The sequence below is a fragment of the Heterocephalus glaber genome, unplaced genomic scaffold (assembly GCF_053883595.1).
Source record: "Heterocephalus glaber isolate CG9 unplaced genomic scaffold, H.glaber_assembly_v1.0 deba00001442, whole genome shotgun sequence".
NCBI lineage: Eukaryota > Metazoa > Chordata > Mammalia > Rodentia > Bathyergidae > Heterocephalus > Heterocephalus glaber.
This window is the reverse complement of record NW_028258296.1, coordinates 6,896,172-6,914,922: the sequence shown is the minus strand read 5'-3', so window position 1 is coordinate 6,914,922 and position 18,751 is coordinate 6,896,172. Positions and strand designations below refer to the sequence as shown.

The 18,751-nt window shown below is 37.3% G+C and overlaps 1 protein-coding gene across 16 annotated transcripts in view; it reads right to left on the bottom strand.

Moving 5' to 3' along the window:
• The window catches only part of Lrrc7 (leucine rich repeat containing 7), a 496,759-nt gene that overhangs the window by 299,814 nt on the left and 178,194 nt on the right, over positions 1 to 18,751 (bottom strand). For 15 of the 16 annotated variants that reach the window (XR_015451809.1, XM_087212656.1, XM_087212660.1 and 12 more), the window contains one exon: positions 1,946 to 2,148. Coding sequence is in view for 15 of the 16 variants with exons in the window: in XM_087212656.1 (XP_087068782.1) it covers positions 1,946 to 2,148 (203 nt within the window). In the remaining variant the exon portion in view is untranslated. Of the gene's footprint in view, positions 1 to 1,945; positions 2,149 to 14,880; positions 15,513 to 18,751 lie in introns of those variants that run through there. The other variant, XM_087212658.1, reaches the window with a different exon arrangement.

The window sequence follows — 18,751 nt, the reverse complement described above, 5'->3', positions numbered from 1 at the left end:
TGCCTCTAACTCTTTAGTTTTTCTCTGTAATTGGGTTGTCAAATCCTCAAGAGCAGGGACTGATATTTATTTCTGTTGTGACAGCCCTAAATCCTCAAGTACTGTATAGCATAGTAGATAGATATTAAACATTCTTTTGATTAATTGAGCATGTTTTTACTATTTATCTTACAAAATCTGTTTCATTGATCTAGAAAATGAATTTGACTTAAGACAAAATTGGCCTAAGCTTGCCAGATTTAGCAAATAAAATAGTGGATGCTCAATTAAATTTGAATTTTGTGTAAATAAAAAAGCTTTGTTAAAAAGTATAAATATATCCCATTCATTTTGGGGACATAATAGTACTACAAAATGTCTATTTTTTAATCTAAAATTCAAAGTTAATTGCATGTTCTGTACTTTTTGTGGCAATAGATCTGACCTGAGATACAAGTAGTTGTACTTATTTTTCTAAATTAGAACAAAATGCCACATTCATGATTTGTCTGGCCTTACATGGTTCTGCTTATCAAATCCTGTAGTACATGAAGTTCTCTCTGTAGTCCACCTGGCACTGGCAAAAAAGAGCCTGAGTATCCATGGTGGGAAAGTCACCACCACGCATGTCTGTGTCCATGGAGGCAAGGCAAATAAGGTGCCAACCTACCCTAGGATTTCCTATTCTGGGGGCAGACAGCCCATTCCAGCCCATCCTTTTTTGATGTCAGTGGTGGCACTAATGCAAGTGATCTGACACAGACCTACAGAGGAAAGATTGAAGCTGATGCTACACCTGCAGGGCATCAGGGTGTCAAAGGTGAATATTGTTTGTCAAGTACACACTAAATAGTTCCTAATTTGGAAGCACTGTGTAACCACTATAATTTATGATCCTAAGCAAGAATAATAATTCATAGTTTGCTTTAGTCAGCATGTTGAAATCTCAGATTTTGATAATAAAATTCAAGTTTTTATTATTGAAGATTCTTTTCTTGTTCCTGAATATTTAATACCCTTTTTTTTTTTTTTTAGCAAAAGCAATGGAAATGTAGTACATGACATGTTTTTTTCCTCTCAGCTGAAGTCCTTCACAGGTAAATGTCATGTCCACCACTAAAACTAAGGGATTTAAGTGATTGTTAGGATCTACTGATTTAGGTTTGGACCTTTCCGCCGAGTGGTTTTGTTCTGCTTTAGCCAATTTCTTATCACCCAATCTTCCCTGTAAAGGAGAAGAGGATCATGGGAGATCTGGTTTTCCTTCAAGAGCACAGTGTTACCATGACAATGTGTATGTGTGCAAAGTTTGATCATTTAAACTTTTAATAAACTACTCTTAGGGCCGGGGATTTGGCTCAGTGGTTTCGCCACCTGCTGTGCAAACACAAGGACCCGAGTTCAATCCCTGGTACCAAACAAACAAACAAACAAACAAAAAACAAAAAAACTCTCTCTTATTAGCTACATGTCACATAAATTCAGTGTTATTTTTAATAATCTAATATTTAAAAGCCAAGAACAAAACATGCTTTTTATAATAGCTTTAAATGCTCATGTGTGTGTTTGTGTAAAAGCATTTCTCACACTTAAAACATATAATACAAGGTTTTAAAATATTATTTTAACATACAACATATTAATTATCAGTTCTAGAACAGTGCTGTATTTTTCCTTTGTTTTCTAATCATGAGCTATTTATCTCAATTTTGCAATGGAGGCCACTTTAAAATAACAAGGTGTAATCCACAAAATGATTTTCTTTGGTTTGTTATTATTACGGCACATGAAATTACAAGAGGAATCATATTAAAATTTGACAAGAATATTGGGGGAAATTAGATCAATTCCAAAGATTTGCCAATTACTAGGACAGAATGCTACAGTTAACACTATTGTTCTGCCAAGTCTTTGGAAATCATGAAATCCTCATTGACAGTGTGTGCTCGAGGTTCTCAGAAATTACCTTGGGTAGCTCTTCAATCTGATTGGCATCCAGATAAAGCTCCTCTAAGGTCCGCTCGAAGTTAAAGACCTCCTTTGGCACCTGCTGCAGGCTGCAGTGGGAGTAGTCTAACACTGAGATGATTTCCTCTTCACCTCGGAAACATCGGCAAGGCACCAGGCGGCCGATGATCTTCCGTTTCGTGTTCATCTCCAGGCACTGCACTGGAGCAGAACAGAAAAAAACGTTAAAAGAAATCACAACAACAAACAAAATCACTAAACTTCTTAATCAACTGCCTTCCGAAGGCATTCTTGTGATATTTAGAGCTTTGATATTTAATTCTGGTGTACATTTTGTAATTCTAGGATACTTTACAGCTTACACCAGACATGCATGTGTTCTGTACCAATGAATCTTTACACTGCCCCTTAAGGGACGTGAGAGAGGTTTTACTCCAGTTTGACGTGAGAAATGGGCTCAGACAGGTTTACAGTCTTTGCAACAGCACATGCTTTGGAGTGGCAGAATCAGTCCAGACTATGCTCTGGAGTAGTTCAATTCTGTTATCATTTGTTTTTTGTTTGTTTGAAATCATCATTCATTTATTCATTAATACGTTGTCAAATTCAGTTTCCCATACCCTATGATGCTTATTCCATTTTGTACGATTAGACACACATATTTAAAAATATTTAACTTCTTTTAAGCGGAAATTAAATATTTTCTCAAAAGAATCGTTTTGTTACTGTTCTCTACCAACAAACCTTGAATTGATTATACTGTCACTTGAAACATGGATGTATAACACGCTTTTAAATTTTACACAAATTCCAGTGTTGAAAGGAAACTTCCAGCATTTTTTAGAAAAGATATTTCTTCTATTTCTGCAAAAAATATTCAAATGGCACTTGCAAATTTCTGATGTGCTCTTGCGGACTCTCAAATCCATTCTCTCCGTGAATAGATACTGGATAACCACTGCATTCCAAGTTCTGATCTAGACTCTACAGGTAGTCGGAAGAAGTGAACAGGCTCTTCTACTGCAGCTACAGTTTAGAAATGGATTTATTCACTACAGAATGTCAGTTTACCTTTATGAATTCTACAATATGGGTGCAAGAAAACAGCTTGTAATCATCATAGAAATTCCTGACATGTCATTTTCCTATTCTTCTAGGTCAAAATGACCAAATGTCATGCAACCTTGCACAGACTTGTGTCAAGGCACTTTTACTACTTTACTTAATCTGCTAGTTTTCATATCATTTTCTCCTGGACTATTAGATCTCGGGACTGTTTTGGTTATCCTTGTATTTCTGTTGGTGCCTGACACATAGTAAATACTAACAACTGTACAATGAGCAAATCAATACATGAGTGAGTAAATGATTCTACTGATCACCATCAGCTACTGATAATTTTCTTGAGAAACTTCCCATTCTAATTAAAAGGTCACTATGTCTGAATGTGTCCTCAGAAGAATGACTACATTGCTTCCTAATGGTATGTGCTATTTCTCCATGCATGAGGCAAGTTTTTGAGGGGGATCTTTCCTTATTTATGAAATTCATAGTATACAACATAGTTTGCCTACTACAGAATTTCTATTCAATGAATATTACTTTGAAACTTGTATTTAATCTATTAATTTGTTTTTGCTTATACTATAAATTTATTGGTGAAATAGTACTGATATTTTATTAAAGACTATGTAGAACTTTTTTTTTTTTTTTTGATTAGCTTAGGTCAAATTAGGAGGAAACTAGGTAGAATGTTTAACAGCTGTTAGATTTTCAGCCCAAAGCTGTTCTTATTCCTCCTTTAACTTCTCAAATTAATGAAACGATATTCTGGGGATGCGCTGATGAGTAAGCACTTATAAACATTTGCCTGTTACCTGTAGAAGGCTAAGTAAAAACACTAAAATGATGAATTTTCCCCTCCATTATTTTCTATCTGTCAAACTCCTTTACTTTCCATTTCTAGGAGTCTAAATCACATGATTTTGCAACTATTGTTTTACCTGAAATTCTCCACTGTAGAACCGACGCCTTCTTGTCTCTATTTGGGACCTGGGACCTATTAATGATGCTATTAATGGTCCCAGTAAATATGTGATATCTATTAGGTACCCCATAAATGGGCACTGAGGGTTTTGCAGTTTTAAAGGTGGGAGATAAGAGCTCAGTTTATGGTAGGAGCAGTGAGAATAAAGAAGAAAGATGGGCTAGGAAGACAGCTGAGCCAACTTCAAAGACTTGGTTTGGATTGAATGGGAGGTGGGAGAGGAGGGGCTGTAGAGGAAGAAAGATGTCTTGAAAGATGTTTTTAATATGAGTAAGTAATAGTAAGACTGACTACCAGAAGGTAGTAAAGCAGCTGTACAGCAGACCAAAGACGCACACACTCTGGATTTCTGACCCTCAGATGGATTATGAATCTATTGTTCATACTTCTTGCTGTTCAAAGTTTCTCACTCATACTTTTGTGGTGGACCACGTGGCTGTTTCTTAGATCTATTTATTGCTTCCACTGCACATATTGTTGTTTTTAATAAAACAAAAGGAGAAAGAGAATTCCCAACCCTGCACCTGCACCATTTGGCCAGTGTCCACCATCCATCAAAATGTTTGGAATTTAAATCACTGAGGACTGCTTTCCCTTCCATTAACCCAGAATGTAAGTTCTTTTGCTCATCTTCTCTATTTATTTTATCATCCTGAAAAATGTACTGAACCAATCCCCGATTCCAGCTTCTACCCTCCACTGCCCTCTCTGCATTCTTAGATTGCCCTAATATCATCAGCTCCTTCACTGACCCTCAATCCCTTCCCCTAGCAAATAAAATTTCCTTCTTCCTGATGTTATTTTATATTGTAACTTTGAAAGATGGAGTGTGTTGATTTTTTCACATTATATGCCGATTAACCCACTTCTAGGTTGGAAAGAGAGTTTTCTCTCCCTCTCTGGCCATGTAAAAGCTATCAGTCTTCTCTCATTCTGTAAAACCCCTGTTCCTTGGATGGTATCATTACCTAGTAGTTGTATCTTTCTACTCTTTTTTCATACTACTCATTTGCCAGTATCTTGAACACTCCTTTTCAGTCACTGATGGCTTTAGTACATGAACTATTTCTCAATCATAACTCCATCCATTCCTGATTTATCCTCTCTACCTACACAAAATAACTTAGAATTTTTTAGAGTCCCCCTGAAAACCCTAGTAAATTTGTAAGAAATGTTGTAGTGGTTCTCCTTGATTTTGAAGGTCTCTCGTATGCAACAAGGTGGGGGTTGGTACTTTTTTAAGTAATAAATTCTCACTTTCCTTTGTGGTGGATAAACTTAATTGTGATGACTTGATTGGTTTGGGAAGTGCCCAAGCATTAGAAAAGCACAGTTCTATGGAAATCAGTATGGAGACTCCTCAAAAATCTAAAAATAGAAATTCCAATTGACCCAGATAGTTCCCTACTAGGTATCTTCCCAAGAGTTCAAGACATCATATCACAATGATGTATGCATGTTTATAGCAGCATATCCAGAATAGTTAAACCTTGGAAACAGCTTATATATCTATCAACAATGAATGGATAAAGAAAATACGGTATTTGCACATAAATGAAGTACTACTGTGCTATAAAGAAAGATAAACGAGTCATTTGTTGGAAAAAGGATGCACCTTGAGATTATAATGTTAAGTGAAGTAACTGAGACACATGAGCTTAAATATCACATTGCTTCTCTTATATGAAAAACTCAGTATATACATAAAGTATAAAATAAGAGACAGGTAACAGGCAGAGAGAGAGAGAGAGAGGGAGAAGAGAGGAGAGGAGAGAGGTATTATAATCCAACACAATGTATCTAAAAGTACTTTCACTTAGTACAACTGTTTTATATATTTTATATGTTCTTTGGCTCATTGCTCTGGTTTTCAATTTATACATGATAATTAACTTTATAAGGTCTTATAAGATAAATAAATGAATATGATGCTGGAAAAATAACAGGGAGGAGGAAAGAGGTGGGAAAATAGAGTTAAAATGTGCTAGGTACATGCACCAATTTCCTACAGTGAATGTAATTATTATATACTGGAAATATGTACTAAAGTAAAACAAAATTAAAATTACCCAATTAAAGAGAAAATAAATAAGTGAAAGGACCCTCAGAAAATAAGAGGCACGTTGTTTAAAAAGTAAAAAGCACACTTCTGGGTGTGTCTGAGTGTGCTGTGAAGATGTGACCTTAGGTCTGTCCCTGATCCCTGCCCCTTCCTTCCGGGCATCTTCCCCTACTCTTCTTCCTGGCCACCATGAACTGAACATCTTCACTCCACCATCTCCTTGTGCCGTAATGTTTCCCCCTTGGAGCCTGCCAAGCACAGACTGAACCCCACGAAACTGTGAGCAAGATGAACCCTTTCCTGTTTATGTTGTGAGTGTTGCTTATTATGTCCCAGGGATAGGAATGCTGACCCACACAAGTTCTAACCAATCAAAATACATGTAAAACAAGAGTGCTTTAAATTATCTATTTTATTATGATTATGTAACATTGCAATTAGATCACATTTTATTTCTTGTGGATCTTTTTCTTTTTCTAGAGTTAAAACTTGCCTAATTGTCTCATTTGCTAGATTTTTCTATATACATTTCACTAATTTGGCTTTAGAACTCTCTCCTTTTGGTATGGTCAAACATATTTTTCCCCTCCTCATCAGTAATCCTCTGGGAACACCTTGTCTTCCTGCTCTCTCATGTTGGAATGGTTGGTTTTCTAGATGTCATATATAGCTGTCTTCCAGGAATTTCTTTTCACTGTTATCCTGGAAAGTTTGTACTTCTTTCCTGTATTATATCTTCTATTTTCTGTCTATTTTATATCTTTTTCCTCCCAGATTTATTCCTTCAGTTTGGCAGAATATTTTAGAAGATTTATAGATAGTACATTTTTTGGAGGCCTTGCATGTCTGAGAATAGATTTATTTTATCCAGAAACAACTGAAAGTTTGGCTGGATATAGCCTGCTAGGTCAGAAGTACTTTTCCTTCATATGTTTGAAGGCACTTTTCATTTGTACTTTTTAATTTTTATTCTAGTTTCAAAAATAACCCAGTTCCATTCCTATTCAAAAATCATGTTTTACACCTGACTTCCTCTCTACTGAAGATGTTTAACATGTTTTTCAGTCTTGGTCTTTCCGTCCTGGTCTTGAAACCCATGGCAATATGGTTCGATGTGTTTTCCTTAATCCACGGTACTGAGGAACTGATGGACTCCTTTACTCTGGAAGCATTTATCTTACAATTCTTTTTAATTTTCTCTTGTTTAATTGATAATTTATTTTTCTTCTTCTTCATTAAATGTTTTCTTTTCTGTAATCCCTATTAGCTATGAGAAGACTATTGCTTGGATTTACCCTATAATTCAAATATTTATGCTCCTATAGTTTTTACACCTTTGTTTTCTTATTCCATTTTCTGGGAAATTTTCTCAACTTCATCTTCAAAATCCATACACTGAATTATTCTTTATCTGATAGCACAGTTCTCCTTTAGAAGAGTTACATATTGTTCCTTGAATGTTTCATTTTCACAGTATCCTATTTGCGTTTTAGAGTGCACACCATCCTCATTTCTCTCAGAAGATATGAACTGCAGGCTTCTTTGTCTTTTCCGAACGCTCCCTGGATCATTCCAGAGTTCTATTTTCTGTTTCTTTGGGTCTTCATTTCTTATCACAGAAGTTTTCCCACAAATATCTGATGACCCCTGGCTGTCTTCCAAGCTTGAAGAATGAAGCTCTAAAAAGCTAATTGGAAATTTTGTATGCATGGCATGTTTCATTGCAAGATGATCTGGCAGCAAGCTGAAGAATATTCTGCAGGGGAGTATTTTGGTCTTCTGCCTGGGGTGGAGCCATGTTCCTTTGTAGATACAAACTTTCAGTCAATTTTCCTACTTTCAGCACCAAAAAACTCTTGACTTTCTTGCCTAGTACCTGGTGTCTCCAATATTCTAAAGAGTTCTGTGAAGTAAATCAATTTGTATCCCTTTATGGGTACTTTACAATGTAATTATGTAGTTAATAATGTTCTTTGCAATGTAGAAGTATATAAACTACATCTTATTTTCCTGCCTTGTAAAAATATGTTAACCTCTCTTATCTGCTAATGTCTCCTCCTGTTTTCTCTATTCTTGAGTATGAAATATTTATATATTACTTTTCTGTACTCTGTAATGTCTCCTACTCTGTCTTCTGTATTCTTAAGAGTACGCTTTTAACACATAATTTTATTTTTGTTAGTCCATGTTTGCAGTAAATACTGATTATTAATCAGGGGAGCTGGTACATAAACAGGACACATCTTAATTCTTTGCACATCCCCATTTTCCTCCTCTTTCTCCCTCTCCCTCCCTCCGTATCTTGGTGCCCTTCTCATTTGCAAACACTCTGTCTCTTGGTTTCCTATTAGCTATCTTTTTTGTTGCTCTTTAATTTATTTATGCTTTAAGTTTCTCATATGAGTAACTTAACCTTATGTGTCATATATAGTGAGGTCTTAGATTGGTAGAATCGATAAATCATCAAGGTGGTGAGTACCTTCCATTTTTAAAGGAAGAGGTTCTTAAAAATACATTTCATCTATTTAATCTCTGCTTCACTGACCTGTTAGCAAGTACTTGTGCACGGGCATGGACCTACATCCTCTTGGAAACGCTCTCTGCCTGGGCTCCCCTGGCTTACACCCTCCCGGCACTGACCTGCTTTCCATTTTTGAGGCAGCATCAGAATGAGATTCATAGTGTCAGTCACGGTTGGCCCATTGCCCTTCAAACTGCATCCTCTTTCCTTCATAATCTTTTTCATCTTTCTCAACTCTGGCTTCATTTAACATAAGTAGTAAGTGGATGCCTATAAAACTTTTGGCTCTAACTCAGATTTATGTTTTATGGGTTTCACAAACACGACATGTTTGTCCAGTGGAAACGATGCTCTGGAGAAGTGGCTGGCACATGGTCATTGTCAGGAGCTGGACTCCCGAGTGAACCACTGGGCTGTGAGTGTGGGTATTTTATTTTACCTCCATCAGTTCCCTCATTTGCAAAATAACAGGGTACATTCGGAGAACAAAGAATTGTGTCACTGGGCTTTAAGCACTGAGTGTCACTAATCACTGTTCCACTCCCAATCCTCTTCCTGCTGTGCTCCCCAAATCAGCAAACCCTTTCTCAATCACCTAGTCCCGATGCAGAAACCTTGGCACTGTTTTGAACTTCTCTAATCCTCTCACTTCTGACATTTACCAAGTCAGAACTATTAAACGACCCAAGCATTTCCTGATCAAACCTATTTTTCTGCAGCTCAATCCTATCAGTTTACCTAAACTAGTGACATCTTTCACAACTATATCTATGTCCATCTTTCTTCCACAATGCTGTAATTTATAAAACATAAATAGGATTATGTTCCCCTGTTGCTGCAAATACATCAACAACTCCTCCCTGCCTCCAGTCACTGTCCAAAAGTGGTACTGTGGCTTAGCACGTGTGATATGGTCCTGTTCTCCGACTCCTGCCTCGAAGGCTCCTGCCTTCCGAGCCCCACCCTGCCTGGCCAGGTGCCAGTCTTCCCATGGCTTGAGTGTTCTTTGTATTCACAGCTTCCTTTGTGTTTCCAAGATTACACAATCCTTCTTACACCAGGTCCTCCCTGACTATGCCTGACCCTTCATCTTTGTTATTTTTTAAATTTGAATTAAGAACAACCTCTCCCTACTTGTCAAGGGCATGATTCTTGTGTCTATGTTATATGGCTCTATGCTGGGGTTCCCTCTGATCACATTTTAGTTCCTAACTCAAAATCAATCTTGTTCACTAGATTTGAAAGCTCTGAAGGCAGGGACCATGTCTGCCGTGTTCAACACATATAAATCAGGTAACATGTTCACTATCTGGCTCAAAGTAGATACATTAAACTATTATCTGTGTAAGTAAATGAATACAAGAGCTAAAGAAGATAATTACTTTTATTTGTCCAGTCCTATCTTTTCAGTTTGTGCCTATGAGAAATAAGAAGTTTATCTATTTTTAACATTTTAGCGTAACCAAATTAAGGGTGAGCCAGTCTGTGACGATCACGCAGAATAAAGCAGACTTGGGCTTAGATTTTACACCTCCTTACCCCAAAGCCATTGTGCTTTTCCATGAGCAGACTTTGGTTGCACTGGCAACGATGTGGACGGGTCATCATGTGAACATTTGCCAAATGTGGAATGTATCACCGTTCTCTCTTACACAGGCACACACATATGTATGACAGATTTACATGCAGAATATTTTACACAAATACAAAGACTGAGAAGGCAGCAGAGAGGGAAGTAAGATTGTTCTCTTATTTAGTGAACAGGTTAAAACAATGTTTTGAGTATTTATTTCGAGGAAAATGCAGTGAGATAGAAAAGAGAAAGGGCCCAGGAAGGAGAAGATGGCCTGGATACATCACTTACATGATATGTAGAAGCCCAGATTTGCCACCGAGTGTTATAGATCAAAAACAAAGGCTTAAGACTCTGTGTTTGGGATCTATCTGATTTCCACTGTTACCCTATACTCCTGTACATCCAAAGGAGAATCCCTAGATTTTCAGTTTTTCAAAGAAATTGAAAGGCATAAGGAAAGAAGCTTGAATTTCTTTTGGTTGAGGCCCTTTCTGTACATTTCTTGAAATCAAAGATAAGGGTACTCTTTTCCGGGTTTTCACAACATTGCATGAATTTCTTTTTCTCTCGAATCATAATTTTTTTTCAATTTGAATTGAATACCTAAAGGGGATTTTTCTTTAGCTACAACTGTGATGTATGTCAGCAACCTTCCTTTCAATACTTTCTCACGGAGTCAAAGGCATTTAGCAGCAGGGCTTGCTAGCAAGGCCTAACCTAGATGAAATAACAAGAAGACTGATCTTGCTACATTTTTCAAATCCTTCCCAATTGATCATCTAAACCAAAGAGAATTTTAACTACTTGAGAATTATTTCTACAGTAGTTGACTCAAACAATAATGTATCTATCAAAGCATCAGACTCAATCTCTTTGTATTATCTAGAATTTTAGACCAAAGTCTGTCTGTTACCCTCACCAAATATTCCATACCTGGAAAGATAAAGGGACAAGGGAAAGTCAGTCTTTCCAAGACTTCTTATGACAGATATTCTGGCTGTCGTCCTTATTTGGCACAGTCTTACATTTTTCAAATGACAAATGTTTCTAATTTATTCACTGGGAAACCTTTTGCCTAAGCATGCCACAGGGATAAGGAAATCTGCCAAGCTTTCTTCAGGTCCTACTTCAAGAAATATCTTTAAAATCATTCCCTAACCTCAAGTACAGCTTTGAAACCCCCTAAGCAAGACAATACACATGATGATTCTGGGATTCCAAGTGGGGCCTGGGAGACATTCTGTTTCATTTTATTGATCATATTTCAAACCTGCTTAAATTTCATGGATGTGTTTTCATCTCATCGCAGTATCTGAAAACCTGCAATTACTGTACATGATTTGATTTATTTTCATACAAGGAAACTCATTTGTCTTCCCCAGGATCAATGGACTATTATTGGGGAAAAATTCAATGTGATATTATCATATCGGCAGTAAAAATGAAATGGAAAAGGAAAGCAGTGTGCCTGTGATCGAGAGACACTTGCTAAATATTTCTAAGTACATATTCCTCAGACAAGTTTCTTCACTGAAGAATATTAATGGTCCTGTTCTCTCTCTCCTGTCCTCCCAGGAATTCCCACCTACTGCCTTCAAAGAGCCTCCTTCTGTGAATGTGTCCCAATAGAAACCATCATTACTGGCATTGCTTTTAAATGCTTAATGAGCTGCCAAATTTAAATAAAGCTCAACTTGTCTAAAGCAGAAGTTGGAACTACTGATGAAGCTCCTTCTCTGTACAAAGTGCTGGGCCTTCCTTCCTGATTTCTTGTTTTGATTAGTTATGTACTAATTCTCTTAATTCTGAACTCATCTTTTTTGCTTCTCTTTCTTTTCTTGTATATTAAATATTTTCTGATATCCTCTTCCTTTCTTTACCATTTATTCAATTGAGTTGAAGCTCTCTCAACTCCTAGTAGTACTGCCCAAAGGAATACTGTGTAACAGTTAAGTACCTTTAGGAATCTTTCCTTTATAATCAACTACCCGGCAATATTTATTAAATGCTCACTATGTGCAACACAGTGAATTTTATGCTGGGAAACATCAATGAGTAAAAGAGGCTTTTGAGCTAATGAATTTGTAGAAAAGTGAAGAAAATAAATATTAAATAAAACATCATACAAATAAACCCATAATCGCATCTTATAGTTGTTATGAAATTTTAACTTTACCCTTTTTATATAGTGCCACATATATTCACATTTAAGAAAAGTAATAAAATATAATTAAATGTTTATATATTAATATTGATCTCCTAAGATGCATGTCTATTCTCCAGATCTAAAAGCTTCACCGAGTCCAGTTTCCCTGGTGTGTGTGTGTGTGTGTGTGTGTGTGTGTGTGTGTGTGTGTGTGGTACTGGGGATGGAACACAGGGCCTCCTGTCCTCTACCACTGAGCTACACCCCTCCCAGACTACATGTTCAATGGCAGAATTTCCCAGACAATATTCCTGGGTTGTGAGCAGCAGCTTCCTCTCAGGACTGGAACATGAAAGGTCATTATGGTATAAATGTGAATGTCTCCTGCAAAATTAACCCTGAAATTTAATCCTCACTGTGGTGGCAATAAGAGGTGAGGCCTCTGAGTGATTCAGTCTTGAGCCCTCTTTCCTGTTAGATAGATTTATGCCTTATAAAGGGGCTGGAGAAAACTAGTTCTTCAGTCCCTTCTGCCAATGTGAGGACACAGTTTCCTTCTTCGAAGAACACAGCAACAAGTCCACCTTGGACACAGAGATTCTGGGGCTTCACCGGACGTGGAGGCTGGTGGTGCCTTGATCTTAGACTCAGTCTCCAGAACAGTGAGAAAAAAATATTTATTGTTTAAAAATTATAATTATGGCATTTTGTTACAGTAGCATGGACTAAGACAGAGGTCTTTTGACTAAAATAAACAAAAAAGCCCCTATGCTTATCTTTGTTCAAACTAGCATTTCCTAAACACATTCAAAAACAAAAATAATTATATTTCCAAACTTCTTCATTTATCATCACAATTAGGAAGTATTTTGAATCATACGTTCTAGAAGGTTGGTCTGCAAGTCACTGGTTTGATATTCAAGTTCTCTTCAATGTAGCTTCAGTTATTTTATCTATTATTTCTGCAAACATACTTTTCTAATGGTAGGCTCCAGCTTCCTAGACACTGAATTTCCTTTGTCCATTGACTTCACTTAGATAAGTCCCCTGAATCTGTAGTAAAGCCACTATATCTTTTACAACCATGTGGCATGATTGTATTTGCTAGTGGTTATAACTTGTTGGGATGTCTTAAAAATTACTCTAGCTGATATTGCAGAAATCTCTGATGAGATCTTCTTAGATGAGAGAAGGTAGATTCTGTTTTATTCTTTAATTGATTTCAGCTTGCCTTCTAGTCATAGTAGATGCAGACAAAAAATCAGAATTTGGAGCATTAATTGAAGCTTAAAGTCTTCTTTTAAAATATTCATTTTTAAAGGCCATAAAAATGCTGTTTTAATGATCCTTCTTCTTTCCTTTGCCATTATTATTGTCATCTTTATACTAACAATTCTAAAAAATATCAACCTAAGAATCAAAATTTTTCCTTACTTTACCCCATAGGTGAATAACAGTACAAATTAAATATCCCTTACTCAAATTATTGGAACCAAAAGTGCAATGGATTTTAAATATTTCTGGATTCTGCAATATTTGCATAGTGAGATAGCTTGAGGATGGTACCAAAGCCTAAATATGAGATCCATTTATATTTTTTATATATCTTATACACATACATATCTTCAAGGTAATTTTATACAGTAGTTATAGCTCACCTGTGTTTTGACTGTAATGTGTCACATGTGCTATCATGCTTGTTCTCAAAGTTTTGCATTTTAGAGCATTACAGATTTTACATTTTGGGGGTTATAGGTACTTATCCTATATTTTAGTACTTTTGTTCTCTCTCTCCGCACAGTTTCTCCTGAAATTACTTGTGTGCTAATTTAAATATGCAAATACAGCTGTAAGGACAGTATAAACCAAATGTCAATATCAGATTAAAAAGAGCCAAACTTTAGGGGAAAGTTCTAATACAGTAATAAACTGTTCCAGTTAATGTTTTTTTTTGGTTTTGTTTTTTTTTGGTTTTTTTGGTACCGGGGATCGAACTCGGGTCCTTGTGCTTGTGCAGCAGGCGGCAAAACCACTGAGCTAAATCCCTGGCCCCAGTTAATGTTTCTTGAAGAATTTGGCTACCAAGTAAGTTTTAAAGCTCAGCCAAAAGTAGTATGAAGAGATAAATTTCTAAGCACTAGGATACTCTTAAAGATCTAACTTTCTTAAGGTGACAATTTAAAGTAGCATTTCTGGAACAGTATCTGACGTCTGCTTCTAGAGACACAAAGAATGGAGCAGAAACATCAGAGGCCATTTAATTCATAGACTCTTGTGTCTTAGGGGAAACTCATCTAATCACTTATGTGATCCTCCAAGAGATTACTGAGACGATGTTCTCACAGTTTAACATCTTGAGAAATTTTTATTCTGCAGCACAAAGTACAAGATGATGATGTATGATCTTAATGATCCATCAAGAAAATGATCAATGATTCAGTGTGACCTAGTTAGAAGTCAGAGATGTGGATGGTATACTTAATGTGGTTTAACTAAATATTTTATTTAAGGAAAATTTAGGTTTATAAGAGGTTAATAGTTAATTTTGTAAAAATCCTACTTCATGTGCAATATCCCATACCTTCTTTCCAACAAAGCAGGAGGTGTAGTAGGCACAACTTGAAAAGCATTTTCCATGCAGTCAGCTGACTCGACTCTGCGATTCTTTGCCTTTTGTGATGAGACACAACGTCAATATGGTGCCCTTCATAAGACAGGATAAAAGGGCTATCCTATCAATCTGCTATAAACAACTTAAAGCCCGCTTAAAGGCATCTCATGCTGTTTTATGCTCATTTTCCAGTCATAACTTGAGAAACTTCTGACATTTTTGTGATTATTAATATTTTAATTAATGCTGGTGATGGTTGTACTTGTGCCTTTGGGATAGTGAGAACAAATGCTGTAATTTTGAGACTCAACAAAATAAACAGGGTTTGTAGCAATAATCTTTTAATCAACTAGGCTGTTTGGGGTATAAATCTAGGCAGTTACTTTCCAATTGGAAAGATTTTAAGAGTCATGAAACATATAAGCCTGCTGATGTCACCCTCAGGCTGAGAAGAGTTAAAATAAGAATTAATTTAAGAAGCTTTCTGCACAGGAAGTTCCGGCAGTGAAAATTCATTTACAGATTTAACAATGGTTAAATGAGAGGTTTATGGAAGCTTAAAATGGCAGAATCAGAGGCTCATTTTAAAACTGAATGATATTTTTCAGATTTGTAATTGTTTTTAAATTGTTGATCTGTGATATGGGGTCAAAAATACAATTTTAAAGAACAACTTATAATATTCTGAATATTTAACTATTTATCCTGATTCATTTGGTAAATAATAAATGCCATAAATGGAATTTGTTCATTTCTAAGTGAAAGGAAACTGTTACTGAATTAAATAATTCAGAAAATGGTAAAAAGCAAAGGAATTTGAGAGAATTATTAGAATAAAATCAAGAGCAAAAGTTTCTTGAAAAAGCATTGGAAAAGCTGAAAGAAGGCAGACGAGCTTTTAGGATGTAAAGAGCACGCTCAATAATGGGGTCCCGCCGGGGACAAAAATCACAGTGCTATCAGAGTAATCATTTCTAAAATCCAAATAGGATGGCTATAGCATTTTTCCTGGCTCCCTTCTGCCTTCATTCTCAACCCTACACATCTGGGCAGGGAATACAGGCCTCTGAGAACCCCCAGCTTCCTTGTGCCACTGGGACACAAGCACTATGCCTATCTGCCCTCATGCTTTTGCATTTCCTTTGTCTTCTCCTGAGCTCTCTTGCTGGCTCAACTCACTCAGATCACTTTTCCTTGCCATTTTCACCTAAAGTCAAGGATTAGCCTCATACAAAACTTCCTCCAAACCATCCCTGTCACAGGTTGAATAAGGTCCCTCTGGAATTCATTGGGTTGAAGTCTCGACCTTCCATATCACAGAATGTGACCTTACTTACAGATGGAAGCACTTCAGATGAGGTCACACTGAAGTAGGGTTGGATCCACTGCACCAGACTAGTGTGCTTATAAGAAGAAGGCTATGCAAAAAAAAGGGAGGATATCAAGAGATACAGGAGAAGGCAGCCACCTACAAGCCAGGACTCAGACCCCTGCAATGGTGAGATTCTGTTGCTTAAGCCCCCAGTTGGTGGTACTGTGTTGTGGCAGTCCCAAGAAGCAAATACCATGCCTTTGCCAAACATCAGGTGGCCTTCTATGGCATCTGCAGTCCCCAGCGCCCAACTCTGGCACTGGCTTGTTGCATGTGTTCCCTCTTCGGTAGACTGAGGATGGTGCCTCTGACTTGCACTCCTCACACATGGAGGGTATCACAGGGCCAGTGTACAATATGCACTCAGTGTCAGTCTCTTTTGCACAGATTAATGAACAAATAAATATAGGAAATTTTGTTTGGCCTTAGATTCACTGACTTGTTGAAGATGATTTGAAAAGCATAATTTCACATGCAGATAAAAAGGCTCAAGAAGAGGATAAAACCAGATACTCTGAATAACGTTTGATGTTGCATTAAGAGCAAAACTGAGAAACTGCTGCAGACAGGCAGGTCTGTGCATGCCCTACTGAGGTTGCGAGTCACGAAGAACACGCCGAATCCACTGGACAGCAACCCCCTCCTCTGTACCGCCACCTGCTTCCACATTACAAAGACGCAGAGGACACCGGACCACCAGACCATGGTACAGAGTCCCGCCACTCCCGGCCCAGAGGGAGGGGCTTCTGAGCAGCTGTCCCACTGTTCCTGATCCAGAGGAAGGGGCTTCCTGGCCACCATCCCTTCCCCTGCTCCCAGCCCACAGGAAAGGGCTTTTGGGTTACCATCCCTACCGCTGCTCCCAGCCCCTGTCCCACCTCTCCCAGCTCAGAGGAGGTAATCCATGCAGGTGCCAACAGCCCCCCCCCCCCCGCCCAGTTGAAATGAGAAAACACATAAATAAGTCTCAAAAATCAGACTTCCAGATCACCTACAGCAATCCCAAAGGGAAATGAGATGGAACACTCTGATACTCAACCACTTGAACCCACTCAACTAGCAAGAAAAGGGGATCTGGAAAAAATGAAATCAGAAATAATTTCTCAGATAACAGGAGAAATTGTGCTCCTAGTGCAAGACATGATTAAGAAATCTAGAGAGGAGCTGAGGAACATGATGGAATCCCAACATAGGAAACAAATAGAATCCATAAAACACATGCAAATAGATTTCCAGGACATGAAAAACTCCATTGAAAGTTTACACAGCAGAATGAGCCAATGTGAGGACAGAATTTCAGATACAGAAGATAAGATTGCAATTAATGACCAAGACAAGAAAAATTGCTTCAAAATTATAAGGGAACATGAGATATCATTCCAGAAGCTGCTAGATGATGCAAAGAAGAATAACATAAGACTGATTGAGCTCAATGAAGAAACAGGAGAGAGTGGAGATGACATAAAAAATCTCTTCACAGAAATAATGGCAGAAAACTTCCCAAGCAGGGGAAAAGAGCTTGACATACAAATAAGTGAGGCATATAGGACTCCAAATAGCCTTGATCAAAAAAATCTACACATAGGCATATAATTGTTAAGATTCCAGAAACTCAACAGAAGAACAAAGTTCTACAAGCAGTTAGAGAAAAGAAACAAATCACATACAAAGGAAAGCCTATCAGAATCACAGCAGCCTTCTCAACACAAACCATCAAGACAAGAAGAGCTTGGAGTGACATATTCCAAGCCCTAAAAGAAAACAGCCTCCAACCCAGATTGATGTACCCTGCAAAACTATCTTTCAAAATTGATGGAGAAATAAGATACTTTCATGACATAGAGCACCTCAGGAAGTTCATGAATACGAAACCAGCACTCCAAAGAATTTTACACAATAGGAACAGACATTGAGGGAACAGACATTGAGGATCATAACCCCAGGGAGCAAAGCAGAATGAACACATCTGGCACAACAAGAAATTAAATGTAAAGGGGGAGAACCCAACAAAAAGAAAAAGTCATAGCAATGACAAGTCAATACGTTTCAGTTATAACTATCAATGTTAATGGTCTCAATTAACCAATCAAAAGAAATACACTGGCAGAATGGGTCAAGAAGCAAAATCCAACAATATGCTGCATACAAGAAACACACTTAATTCAAAAGGAACCTCATAGACTGAAAGTTAAAGGGTGGAAAACAATACTCCATGTGACAGGAACCCCAAAAAAAAGCAGGAGTAGCTATCCTCTTTGCAGATCAAGTAGATTTCAAACCAACACTGATTAAGAGAGATGAAGAAGGACACTACATCCTTGTAAAGGGAAAAATCCAAGAGGAAGAGATGACAATCATAAATATCTAGGAACCAAACACTAGTGCACCCAACTATATAAAACAAATACTAATGGACATGAAAAGTCATATATGCACTAATACAATTGTAGTGGGGGACCTCAACATTCC